The sequence below is a fragment of the Ooceraea biroi genome, chromosome 9 (assembly GCF_003672135.1).
Source record: "Ooceraea biroi isolate clonal line C1 chromosome 9, Obir_v5.4, whole genome shotgun sequence".
In the NCBI taxonomy this organism is placed as follows: Eukaryota; Metazoa; Arthropoda; class Insecta; order Hymenoptera; family Formicidae; genus Ooceraea; species Ooceraea biroi.
In genome coordinates this window covers 15,177,057-15,191,343 of record NC_039514.1, presented here as the reverse complement: position 1 = coordinate 15,191,343, position 14,287 = coordinate 15,177,057, and the positions used below count along the sequence as shown (strand labels likewise).

At 39.6% G+C, this 14,287-nt stretch overlaps 1 protein-coding gene across 1 annotated transcript; it reads right to left on the bottom strand.

The window, feature by feature from the left end:
- Positions 1-207: 207 nt before the first annotated feature.
- LOC105279487 (probable serine hydrolase) lies at positions 208-2,324 on the bottom strand. Its single transcript, XM_011339299.2, has 3 exons — positions 1,967-2,324; positions 1,531-1,828; positions 208-1,446 (listed from the first exon to the last, which is right to left on the bottom strand). Exons 2-3 carry the CDS (start codon positions 1,679-1,681, stop codon positions 596-598), a joined length of 1,002 nt encoding a protein of 333 aa, XP_011337601.1. The 5' UTR covers positions 1,682-1,828; positions 1,967-2,324; the 3' UTR covers positions 208-595.
- Positions 2,325-14,287: the final 11,963 nt, after the last annotated feature.

Sequence of the window (14,287 nt, the reverse complement as noted above, 5' to 3'; positions counted from 1 at the left end):
GTGAGTGAGGTTATGCACGTGACAGAGTTTTTCGATTTTTCTAGCGCACTCGGAACGATTGAAGCGATATTCCGGAAACGAAAGAGACTCGGGAGTCATTCGTCTTTTCTCTCGATTCCCCGTGCACGATTTCATCCAGTTACGCATTCCGTCATGCTGACGTCTCTAGTTATGGCTTGGTCGTGACTTTATCGAGTATGTTATTTACGAAATAGCTACTTTTTATTGCAAACAGAGAATTTCAAATCGTCGATCTTCTTTTTCTAACGCAATCCCTTATCGCTCTTATGCAAACTGGAATCCATAATCATATTGCACACGTATGACATTGCGCAACGAACCACTTCAGAACGATTAAAGTATAATTTGTTTTTTGTTACATCGCTTAGGAAGGAAAACTTATTCGAGGCGCATACACGTACACACATTTAATAACGAGAATAAAACTATTTTAAGGCACGTTTTGTATTCGTTTGCTAAATATATAATAGTTCGTAATAAATATTGCGTTATTTAAGTAGCGCCTACAATTCTTCGCTTCTATGTAGCAAACAACGTACCAATACATCCCTGGATTAACCGGATCGATCCACGATCAATTGTACTTCTCCAAGAAGGGATTGATGATGGCCGCTGTCTCTTCCGCGTGAGTGAGGTGAAAGTGATGCGTCGCTTTGGACACTGGCAGAGCTTTCAAATACACGTTATTATTAACGCTCTTCATGACGTCTAGTACCTCGTGAAACTCTTCTTCCTTCTCGATGTAAAAATCCGAACCCTTTATTATCAGATACGGGCACGTGATGGATCTCGCGTACTCCTTCTGGTATTCTTGCTCAATTAAGGAATGAATTGGTAAACCTCGCAACCTGGGATCCCTGTTGACGACGTACTTTCCGTCTTCCTCTTGCGTACTGCCTCTGCTCATGAGTATCTTGTACGCCGTTTCGTCCATGTCGGATACCGTGTTCGCATAGCCCGCCATCCCCTTCTCTATGAGCTCGTCGTACGTGTACCTGGGTTGGACGCCGCTGTTCTCTTCCGTCTTGAAAAACATGTTGACCCCGTTCTTGAACAGGGCGCAATACGCAGTCGCAGGTATAGAAGGGAACTTGTAAACGTCCAGAGCTATGACGTAGCGCAGGTCCTCCGGGAAGATCCCGGCGTACCAGTACGCCGTCATCGCGCTCAGGGAGTGCCCCATCAGCTTGATCCTCCGCCATCCGAAGTACTTCTGGATTCTTTTGATCAGTAGGAAGTACACGATTTCGGTGTACATGAGTCCCGGCGGCAGCCACGAGGACGGCCCGTGGCCGGGCAAGTCGATCGCCAGAACCGGCGCGTTCCTCAGGAGGAGAGGCGCCAGATTGTCGAACGACGCGGCGTTGTCTTGCCAGCCGTGCATGGCCAAGATGGGTTGCTTCTCGCGCGAGCCCCATAGTTTGCCTGGAGAAAAAGATCAGGTCACCTCGCGCTGTCCGCGATCAATCGCGCGACCGCTTTTATCCGAGGAACGATCGGTTTATTTACCAGTCACTTTGCCCCAGGGCACTGGGATGTCCACTTCGTTGACTTCGTGTCGCGAGGGTCGAGGCTCGTTGCGCAACGCTCGTGACGATCCGACGCGCGAGGTTACTCGTACGCCGCGAATCGGGCGCGTCGTAAACGGCCGAGCGAACATATCTCGAGCGTGGATTTACGTTATCTCAAACGCGTATCGAAGTTCCTTCGAAACACTCAAAATTTTACTCCTTGTCAGTCACGTCTTCGTAGAACCGTTACTCGCTACGGCGACGAGAGTCATTGTCATTCTCCATGCTGTTTCGTCCTAAATAATGTTATTAAGTCTTAGGAAAAAGGATGAAAAATGTTTCTTCGCTCCGAATACGCACCGGTGTGAAACGGACCTCGGTTTGTTTGGAAATGCGCAGCCAACTAAAATTTAAACAGTTGCGTGCAAACGTACCTGCGTTTGTTCGTTGAAAATTATCGCATCCGACTGACATGTCTGATCGCAACGCTTTCAAAAATATACCAAATATAATTAATTAAAAATGATTATCCGTTTGATTCTGTTCAAGTTTTATTTCACGCGTATATTTTGCGTAAAGTTTCAGCACTAAAGTTATTACTATGCTTTTTACTCGTGACGTTTACGGAAGAACGTTTGCCAAGATCACGAACGCAAGTGGGAGACGGATAACTCATGCTGACTAGAACCGACTGACGGCGAGAAAGAGCACCGAAAGACCGCTGCGTTATATCGGAGAGAAGCCCGAGAGCGGTCACGCTCGCGTTTTAACCGTACGCCTCAAACGTGGACATTGAAGTGATTGAAGTGATTCTGTCTTTATTGCTCACCGAATATTGAATAAAGATAGAATGACGCCGCGAGCGTTGGGAGCGTCAAGTGGAACGCACATGTCCACGTTTGGGCGTTACAGTTAAAACGCGAGCGTGACCGCTCTCGGGCTTCTCTCTGATTACATCCATAGACATATTGGGTCGTCCGGAAAGTTCGTGCCGATTTTTAATAGATGGCGTTGGAACATGTCTGAATATATCAATGTATTGAAAACATACGATTTATATACACATGCTTAAAGGTGACATTTCAACGCATCTTTAGGAAAAAAGTTGTTTCAGATAAATTGATTCGTGTCAGTTTTGTACTCTTTTCAAGATGGAAGAAAACAGAGAACATTTTAGACACTTGATGCTTTTCTATTACCGGAAAGGCAAAACTGCCTCACAAGCAACAAATTCGATATGTTCTGTTTACGGAGAAGGCGCTTTAGCTGAAAGAACCGTACGTAAGTGGTTCGCTAAGTTTAGAGCTGGTGATTTTAACCTTAAAGACCAAGAACGCTCGGGCAGACCCTCTGCTACTGATGATGACCAAATCAAGACACTGATCGAGAATAACCCGCGCTACACGACACGTGAATTAGCAGAGATACTGAAAATATCGAAAACCACTGTCCACGATCATGTAGTGAAGCTTGGTTACGTAAGTCGCTATGATGTATGGGTTCCGCATAATTTGGCCGAAAAAATTTAATGGATCGCATTTCCATCTGCGACTCGCTGTACAAGCGCAACGAAACGTACCATTTTTGAAGCAATTAGTGACGGGTGACGAAAAATGGATCATTTACAACAATGTAGAACGAAAAAGATCCTGGGGTAAGCGAAATGAACCAGCATTAACCGCTCCGAAAGCCGGCCTTCATCCAAAAAAAGTCATGCTCTGTGTCTGGTGGGATTGGAAAGGAATCCTATATTATGAGCTCCTACCACACAACCAAACGATAAATGCAGATAAGTACTGCTCGCAACTGGACGAATTAAAGACAGCGATTCAGGAAAAACGTCCAGAATTAGCTAATAGAAAGGGCGTCGTGTTCCATCAGGACAATGCCAGACCTCATGTTTCTTCGACTACCCGACAAAAATTGTTGGAGTTTGGCTGGGATGTGCTACCTCACCCACCGTATTCACCAGACATTGCACCTTCAGACTTTCACTTATTTAGGTCTGTGCAAAATTCCCTTAGCGGCAAGAACTTCAACTCTTTGATCGACATAAAAAACCACCTTGAGGAGTTTTTCGCCGAGAAACCTAAGAAGTTCTGGGAGAATGGAATCTTCCAGTTGCGTGAAAGATGGACAAAAGTTGTGAAACAAAACGGTGCATACATAAGTCAATAAATATTTATCGACATAAAAAAATGTTGCCTTTGAATTTTCCTTCAAAATCGGCACGAACTTTCCGGACGACCCAATAATAAGAATAGACCGAGCGTGTTTCAACTTGGCAGTGAATCACAGGTAGAAAAAGAGAGAAAGCAGGCGAAGGATTGCTCTCTCTCTCTCTCTCTCTCAGGAAAGAAGAGTGGGGGTAAGAGCGGAGAGTGGGGAAGACGCGACAGAGAGAGAAAGAGATCCTCCACCTACTTTCCGTCCTTTCCTAGCTGTGCTTCACGTTTTGCGCTTCACGCTCGGTCTATTCTTATTATGTCTATGATTATATCATACACGTTGGAGCCGGAACCCTGAGAAGATACACATGCGTGATGTACTTCTGAACAGAGAAATGTTTCACGCATGCGCAGTAACTCAATACTTAGCAGACGCTTTTTAAATTTCGGGCACTGTATTGGATTGAGCGAAAAGTCCGTGAGAATTTTTTTCAAACGTAAAATTGTATTAAGAATTAATATTTATTTAATTAAATGTTATTATAATTGGAGTAATTTTCATAACACGAGAAGAATTGTGAGGATTTGACCATTTAATTTTAATGTAATTTGACTTTGAATTTTTTCAATTTGCCAGTTAATCAATATATAAGCCAATGCGTTTCTCAAAATATTAATGTTAATTAAAACATTGTTTAATATTAATGTTAATTAATGTAAACAAAGCTTGAAACTTGATGCACTAAAATGTAAAATAAATTTTGTTGTATCTTATATGTTACGTTATACGCAAAATTTGAAAGGACATCCCTCAAACTTTTGTGCTGTACGGGTAATTTAAATATGAGATATAAATAATACAAATAGTTATATATCAGGCAACAAAAGCACATACAAATAAATTACAAGATTTCGTCAAGACCGTCTAATTAAACGTTTAATATTTAAGCGGGCTCGTCGGTTCAATCAGCGCACTACTATTGGACTATTCACTGTTCCGCATGCGCGAACGATAGAATCGCTGGTATGTCATTGGTAAATACTGCAGCTCGAAGAGAAATGTTATTGGCCAGTGTTCACGTATAACGTGCGATTTCATCGCACTTTATTGCAGCAAGTGTCGGGGAGTTTCTTATCTCGTTATGTACCGTGCCTTTAACATGGATTTCCGCCGAGCGCCTCTTTATCAGCTGGCTTCATAGGGGTAGGTGAGTAGTCTGTCACTCCTACATTTCGAATGTTACATTTATGAATTAACACTTGCCTGTTACGAAACACTTGCCACACACCAAGCTAACCTGTTGTGCCGCCATCGAAAATACATTTATATCAACCTCATAAGTATCAGGTAGTGTAAAGCTCGTTATAACAGCGGAATGTAAAAGCTATAGATCTAGTGTAAAATATTAAGATTATCTTTGTACAAGGCTTAGTTTTAAATAATTTTTTTCTTTAAATTATTATTTTCTTTATATGTAAGGTTGTATATTTGTTTTTAACCAAATTGATGATATATACGAAATTGATATATTTCTATGTAAATATATATAATTCTGAGAATTATAACTGCAAATCACCCTTTATCACGTAATCGTCAATTACGCAACAAATGTAACCTTCGCTTGCGTAATTTATCCGCACTGTGCTCGTAAAAAGAAAATATGCAGTGTTCTCGTCGATCTCAAACGTACATGCTTCAGCTTCTGCTACAGATTATGTACAAAGCTGGTCAATTATGTCAAAAACTGATATTTTACTTGAAAATTCGAAAAATCGACAAAATCAGCGATATCACGTGACAAATCGGCGGATATAAAATAATTTTTTATGTTCTTAAGGAAAAGTTGCATTTCCGGTTCCACGAGGCGCGGGTCGTAGAGGTTAGGTGAGGTTATCTTTCCGGCGCGCGGAGTATCGGCGAGAGATTAGGAATCGGGTATGTCGATTGATTTATGTGTCTGGACTTTTCTCTTTTCCTTGTGCTAACAATTTCGAGAATCAAAAAAACAGAATTATTAAAGAATCGTAGAATAGAATAGAAAAGAATGAGAACACGTCGACTTTGATTGAAATTTCTCGAAGTTTCTATATTTTTCATTGCAATTAAGGAAGCGGCAATAGAGACACTAAAGAAACGCTGAAGTAGGTTTAGTTCTCGGCGTTTGGAGCATCGCTCGGACACCTAGAGCTAAAATCACGAGAAAGAATTAGAGTAGGTTCTGTACAGGTTAAGTCGAACTCCCGGTCTTTCCTCTCCGTACAGAGTGTCTCGCAAAGTCCGCCATCGAAGAAACGTGACTGCAAGTGAACTTGGAACCGATCTCTTGCTCGCAAGAGGTAAAAGATTCAACATCCTCTTTCATTAATCTTGTATTCAATGTTTAGTAATCGACACGCGTACACGATTAACATTTGAAGTCCTAAAGTTAAACTCTTGAGAATCTCAATGATAGTTGAGATCACGTGATTCTTTTAAAGAAGTTACGGCTGGTTGGCGTTGATGGTGTGTTTCTGAATCGGATATCTAGTTTTTTAACAGGTAGGCCGCAGGCGGTGAGATTCAATAACGCGCTGTCGAGGGACGCAGTGGTTACATCGGGAGTCCCGCAGGGGTCTCATTTGGGTCCTCTATTATTTAACATTTTTATTAATGACATCAAACATGTATTTGAGAACTCGAATTTTTTACTTTATGCAGATGACCTCAGGGTATATAGAAGGATTTCTAACTCTGTAGATGCATGGTTACTTCAGTGTGACCTTCTGAGGTTGGATACTTGGTGTGAGGATAATGGCATGAGGCTTGATTTATCTAACAAGGGGAGGCCACAGGATGTACCTGGACTTTTTGGACGAAACTTGGTGAGTATTTAGAGAACAATATGTAGATAACGGTAAGAGGGGTCTCCACTTTCGGAACTTTTCGGAACCCAAATAAATAAGATTACAATAGTCATTTTTTATTACATTCAATTTTTCCTTTGCCGAACAAAATTGAGCAAAAATTACTTCTGCAATCTTCTTTTCTAATCAAAATGGAACAACCAAAATTATATGTATATACAGGGTGTCCCGTAAAGACCGGATGAACTCTTAAGGGTAGATTCCTGAGATGATTTTAAGGCGAAAATCCTAATACTAAAATGTCGAGGCTATGATAGTTTTTGAATTATAAGCATTTATAGTAAGCGAATCAGATCGCCTAAAGTTGGCGCGCTCAGACGTGGCACAACGCAAAGTGCTAAAGGCGAAAAGTAAATGTCGCCCTTCTTGTTTACAAAGATTACTTATGCGAAGATAAGATTACTTTTATTAATATTTCTGCAAACGCGCATTGCGCAATGTAACCTTTTACCGTTTTTTTTAAATATTGGAAGTGGATATTTTTGTATTTTTATGTGATACATAAAGCGCAAGCTGTCAGATGACATTTCCTTCAGAAATCCGCTGTCAATTTCATATTCTACAGGCAAAACTATAGTTATCAAACAGAATATTTAACAGAGTACTTTACTTGAATGAGTTTCATTTGGATATTAGCAATAATAGCTGCTTAGTTTGTTAAATAATTGTAAACTAAACGCATATTATTGCTAATTACATAGTTACTGTTTGATAACTATAGTATTAGGATTTTCGCCTTAAAATCATCTCAGGAATCTACCCTTAAGAGTTCATCCGGTCTTTACGGGACACCCTGTATATACATATAATTTTGGTTGTTCCATTTTGATTAGAAAAGAAGATTGCAGAAGTAATTTTTGCTCAATTTTGTTCGGCAAAGGAAAAATTGAATGTAATAAAAAATGACTATTGTAATCTTATTTATTTGGGTTCCGAAAAGTTCCGAAAGTGGAGACCCCTCTTACCGTTATCTACATATTGTTCTCTAAATACTCACCAAGTTTCGTCCAAAAAGTCCAGGTACATCCTGTGGCCTCCCCTTGTAAGTGTCATGTTGTTCACTTCAGCCGGAAAACCGATGGTTATAGGCATGGTTACGTTTTGAGTGGAACTGCTCTTACCAAGGTTGATTCCATCCGTGATCTGGGTGTGGCGTTTTGCAGCGGACTTATCCTTTAAAAAACATATAGAAACTATTACGAACAATGCGCTTAGAAGGTTGGGCTTTGTCAACCGGGCCTGTAAGTTTTTCAGTAATGTTGGTACCTTGAGGCTTCTGCATTGTTCCCTCGTGAGACCTCTGCTCGAGTACGCATCTACAGTTTGGGCTCCCTATCTGGTATATCAGTGCGACGCGATCGAGCGTATCCAGCACCGCTTTCTCCGCCGGGTCAGTTTTAGGTTGCTTAGACCGATGAACTTTTTTGACCACGATTATGATTACTCACATCGCGAATTGGGCTTGTTATCTTTGAGGGACAGGAGAACTCAGGCGGATCTGGTGTTTGTGCGGAACATGATTAGCGGTCGCATTGATTGCCCAGAATTGCTGGAATGCATCGGTCTGCATGTCCCTGGTAGAACCGTAAGGCGGGCTGAATTGTTTCATGTTGAGTCTCTTCGTTCATCGTGTGGTTACCATAAGCCATTAAATCGTCTCCGTATTGCTGCGAATACATTTTCCCCATATAATTGACTTTTTTTATGCTTCTCCTAATGCGATTAGAGCTGCTTTTCCCCGTATTAAGATTCAAGGTGGGTGATAACAATGGTTGTATTTTTTGTATTGACCACTATTGTGGGACTGTATATACTGGACTATCCTTGCAGCGAATTTGCTAATTAATGGAATGTCACTGCCCATTGATTTGTATCGCAATCAAACAACATCATGTTTTTTCGTTTTCGTTGTATCACGTGTCCCTTGGATTCTATGTACTCTTCATCTTCTTTTTTTTTTTTCATTTTCTCTTGTAATCTACTGTATACTAGAGGGTTTTTCCCGTTTAATAAAATATAAATAAATATAAATATCAGTGCGACGCGATCGAGCGTATCCAGCACCGCTTTCTCCGCCGGGTCAGTTTTAGGTTGCTTAGACCGATGAACTTTTTTGACCACGATTATGATTACTCACATCGCGAATTGGGTTTGTTATCTTTGAGGGACAGGAGAACTCAGGCGGATCTGGTGTTTGTGCGGAACATGATTAGCGGTCGCATTGATTGCCCAGATTTGCTGGAATGCATCGGTCTGCATGTCCCTGGTAGGACCGTAAGGCGGGCTGAATTGTTTCATGTTGAGTCTCTTCGTTCATCGTGTGGTTACCATAAGCCATTAAATCGTCTCCGTATTGCTGCGAATACATTTTCCCCATATATTGACTTTTTTTATGCTTCTCCTAATGCGATTAGAGCTGCTTTTCCCCGTATTAAGATTCAAGGTGGGTGATAACAATGGTTGTATTTTTTGTATTGACCACTATTGTGGGACTGTATATAATGGACTATCCTTGCAGTGAATTTACTAATTAATGGAATGTCACTGCCCATTGATTTGTACCGCAATCAAACAACATCATGTTTTTTCGTTTTCGTTGTATCACGTGTCCGTTGGATTCTATGTACTCTTCATCGTCGTTTTTTTTTTCATTTTCTCTTGTAATCTACTGTATACTAGAGGGTTTTTCCCGTTTAATAAAATATAAATAAATATAAATATCAGTGCGACGCGATCGAGCGTATCCAGCACCGCTTTCTCCGCCGGGTCAGTTTTAGGTTGCTTAGACCGATGAACTTTTTTGACCACGATTATGATTACTCACATCGCGAATTGGGTTTGTTATCTTTGAGGGACAGGAGAACTCAGGCGGATCTGGTGTTTGTGCGGAACATGATTAGCGGTCGCATTGATTGCCCAGATTTGCTGGAATGCATCGGTCTGCATGTCCCTGGTAGGACCGTAAGGCGGGCTGAATTGTTTCATGTTGAGTCTCTTCGCTCATCGCACAGTGGTCAAAACGACTGAAAACGTGGCCAAAATCCATTAAAAAAAATTGTTTTTATCGTCATTACATTATTGTTTGTTAGTTCTAAGTCCGTACTAAATTTCTCTAACGTTTTAGTCCAAACAAATTTCATTTATGAGAGCTATAAATGTATAAAGTTCATTATCGTAAGTCTCTAATATGATTTTGGCCATAATCGGTGGTTATAAATCAAACAGACTTTAAAATTTAATTATATATAAAAAAAATAAGAAAAAGGTTATCTGCGCCAAACTGCGCCGAAGTTTTTTCTCAAAATGCTTCCCTGAAGACATATTTCAGTGCAACTTTTAAAATGGGACACCCTGTATATATAATTAATATTATATTAATTACATTGCATCAGAATTATGGGAAAATCACTAAATTGCAGTTATATATACGATTTAGAATAATTTGAGTATGTACCGAATTTCGACCAGGTTTTTGGTAATCTTGACCACTGTGCATCGTGTGGTTACCATAAGCCATTAAATCGTCTCCGTATTGCTGCGAATACATTTTCCCCATATATTGACTTTTTTTATGCTTCTCCTAATGCGATTAGAGCTGCTTTTCCCCGTGTTAAGATTCAAGGTGGGTGATAACAATGGTTGTATTTTTTGTATTGACCACTATTGTGGGACTGTATATACTGGACTATCCTTGCAGCGAATTTGCTAATTAATGGAATGTCACTGCCCATTGATTTGTATCGCAATCAAACAACATCATGTTTTTTCGTTTTCGTTGTATCACGTGTCCCTTGGATTCTATGTACTCTTCATCTTCTTTTTTTTTTTTTTCATTTTCTCTTGTAATCTACTGTATACTAGAGGGTTTTTCCCGTTTAATAATAAAAAATATATATAATATATATATAATATATATAATTCTTCAATTACAAGCATGCTTCGACGTCTTTCGTCGCGAAAGGAGCCAATAAATCTCGCGGCGAGATACGCGCCTGAAGGCTCCATGCCAAATTTCTAAAGAAAATTTTGCGGCGAATGTAAATCCGTGGAGAAGTTCTGAATTTAGCATTCGCTCGCGCCGCGCAGTGTAAGCAATTTTGTCATTTGTTATTTAACCTTCGCGCGTCTCCTTCGTCGATTTGGCATGCGAATTACGCTCGTCCTCGCTCGTACGTTCCGCATCCGCCTCGCGAATAGCAATACACAGTGACACGAGATCGCGGACGCTGATGTTCGGTTGATTATGCGACAACTATTAATTCGTCAATAATTTTGTCTCACGCGGCCGACCGCGTTACGTAACAGCCCAGGTTAATCGTCGCGGCTGCAAAACAAGAGTTTGAACGATCTAATTTAAGCTGGTCGAGTGTTACCGAGGGAGCTCTCACGCTTCTCGAATTACACTGTTCAACAAAAAATCACTTTGTTTCGAACACCGGAACGAGACTAGTCGTTTCTTATAGTTTTTGGATGCTGAACACGAATCCGGTTTCCAAATTGGTCCATCGCGTCACAATTTTGAGAAATTTGCACTTAAAGGTACAAAAAAGGGCTTTTTTGACGAATTTCATCATATTATAGCTACAAAATGTGATGTGCTGGAGAAGTTTAATTACAATGAAAATAAAATATGTTAAGACTTTCAATCCTCAAAAGGAATTTTTGGTGTCGGTTATGGTTCATAAGATATCCATGGTTATATATGGAGTATAACTCGGGTCAGTTTAGTTCGCGTCTTGCCATGGAAAAGAGATACACTGGGAAATCAGTGAGGAACATGGTTTCCGACTATTGTTGGAATTTAACAAAAGAAACATCTACATTATATCACTATAATCGTAAATCGAGCAGAAAAACATTTTAATTATTTACGACGTAACAAACAATTAAACACACATTACATATATTTCGTATTCAGCGACTTAAGGGGAAAGCCTGCTTTAGAACGTTGAAAATAAGGTATAATTTTACGAATTTTTTTGGAGAAACTATACAGCGGATCATTATAAAACTCTGATGCATTTATTAGTACATGTTTAAAGATGAAAAAAATTATTTTTTTATTTGAATATATCGCCTGTAGAGGTCGTCCTGGAGGCATCTTAGTGCAGCTGGCATTGTAAATTGGTGAGCATTCTCCTGCCTCCAAATTTCATCCAAGCTGAAAAATTGAAATATTTTCTTGTTATTTATGAATTCCCATCGTCGATGAACCTTTAATATTCATAAAAACATTAAGTTAAACAATTATTTTTGCATGAAAAAGTTCAAAAACTTTGCCTAAAAATCGTACTTTTGTGTTCTAAGCTCCACCATTTTGGCACTTTTCAACTTTTTTCTTCTCTCTTTGGTTCATCGACGATGGGAATTCATAAATAACGAGAAGATATTTCAATTTTTCAGTTTAGACGAAATTTGGAGGCAGGAGGATGCTCACCAATTTGCAATGCCGGCGACGCGGCTGCACTAAGATTTCTCCAGGACGACCTCTACGAGCGATATATTCAAATCAAAAAATAATTTTTTTATCTTTAAACATGTACTAATAAATGCATCAAAGTTTTATAATGATCCGCTGTATAGTTTCTCCAAAAACAATTCGTAAAATATACCTTATTTTCAGCGTTCTAAAGCAGGCTCCCCCCTTAAAAAACACTTAAGTTTAAAGGAACATAATTGAAAGATAGTTGTCAATGACCTAAGTCACAGTTAACTTCTCTAACAATACACCTCATATTTAACCATAAATATCTTATGAACCATAACCGACACCAAAAATTCCTTTTGAGGATTGAAAGTCCTAACAACATACTTTATTTTCATTGCAATTAAACCTCTCCAGCACGTCACATTTTGTAGCTATAATATGATGTAATTCGTCAAAATAGCCCTTTTTTGCAACTTTAATTGCAAATTTCTCAAAATTGTGACGCGATGGAGCAATTTGGAAACCGGATTCGTGTTCAGCATCCAAACAACTATAAGAAACGACTAATCTCGTTCCGGTGTTTTTTGTTTGTCGAACTGTGTTATCAGTACATTTATACAGGGTGTCCCGGGTTTTAACCGACAAACTGCGGGAGCATATTCTACTAGTGGAAATAAGAAAAAATTCTTATATCGAGTTTGCTTAGAAATGCTTTATTACAAAGTTATGAACCAATATTGAAAAGAAATATCAGATAAGTAACAACGGAACATGGTGTAGAATTTGGAAGGTCGAAGATGTTTATGTTACGTGTATTCACATGTATTCATGTTCACTATGTTGAAACGATTCAGTATGATTGTTACTTTCACAACAGTAGCCGTTAGATTTCAATCGTCGTGTCAACTAGCAATTACTATCAGAATGCCAAAAGTGTTTTCAAATGAGGAATACACCGATATTCATTTCGTGTACGGATTCTGTGACGGAAATGCACGAGCTGCCGTACGAGAGTATCGACGTAGATTTCCTAACAGGAGAGTACCAGATAGATTTAAAGCAACGAATTACTAATTCAGTTACTGAGATGCAACAAAATTTTCAGGAATGTCGTACCGTAACAAATTCTGTACTACGTCGATGTCTAGCTCGTATCGATGTGCAAGGACAACATTTTGAAACGCGTCACTAAATCATTGCGTAGATAATTTATATTTTTGTGAAAAAATCCGTTGTTACTTATCTGATATTTCTTTTCAATATTGGTTTATAACTTTGTAATAAAGCATTTCTAAGCAAACTCGATATAAGAATTTTTTCTTATTTCCACTAGTAGAATATGCTCCCGCAGTTTGTCGGTTAAAACCCGGGACACCCTGTATAGGTGTTTGTACGTGTCGTGGGTTGTCTCACTTTTACAGCGGCAGAATTTTACGGCGATAATAGACTCCTGAGATTTAAACTTAGCGACGACTTTGGCGCGACGCACGCGCGATCAACAGCTGAATACTAATTACGCAGTGCGCGATAGCTTTCGTTTGTGTACCTGAAAAAAATAGTATTCACTCAAGAGACATTTTTTCTATTACATAAGTTCAGTTTTCAAACGAACAGTTCGCGCTTTCTATCAGACGCATTTTCGAGCTAAACACTAACGCTATATCTACCTTCGCCTCTTTATTAGAATATACGAATAGGCCTCGCGAGAATCTCGCACTGACTTCTATTGAAAGCGACGCGACGCGGGAAACACATTTATTAGAACGGGTATGCATCAAACTGCGTCGACATTGCACTTTTAATAAAACGATTTTCTCTGATAAGTCGCATGACGAGCGAAGGGCTTAACCCAAACGGCGCGTCTGAAAAAGCTATTCTTGTGCGTCATTAGATATCAATAGTCACCGAGAATTGCAACATCGCCGCGAGGAACAATAATCGAGCAATCTCCAGTTTGCTGGAGCTCGTGCGTCAGAAAATCATCGTGAATATACCATTCAAGCGTAAAAAAAACGAACGTTGAATAAAAGTTATAATACTTTTACGAGAATGCATTTTGCCGTATTCTTGAAGGTTTACCATAGTCAAAAATCTTTTGCGTAACAATATCTTTCTCTGAATACCAGTACAAGATTTTTTCTCGTGTATCGCTTAATCTTGACGTGCTCGTATCTTCATTCGTCATCGTCATTAAAACAAATCAAGGCAGAACGCCTCAAAAGCATAAATTGAAATAACGAGGCTCGTTCGTAAGT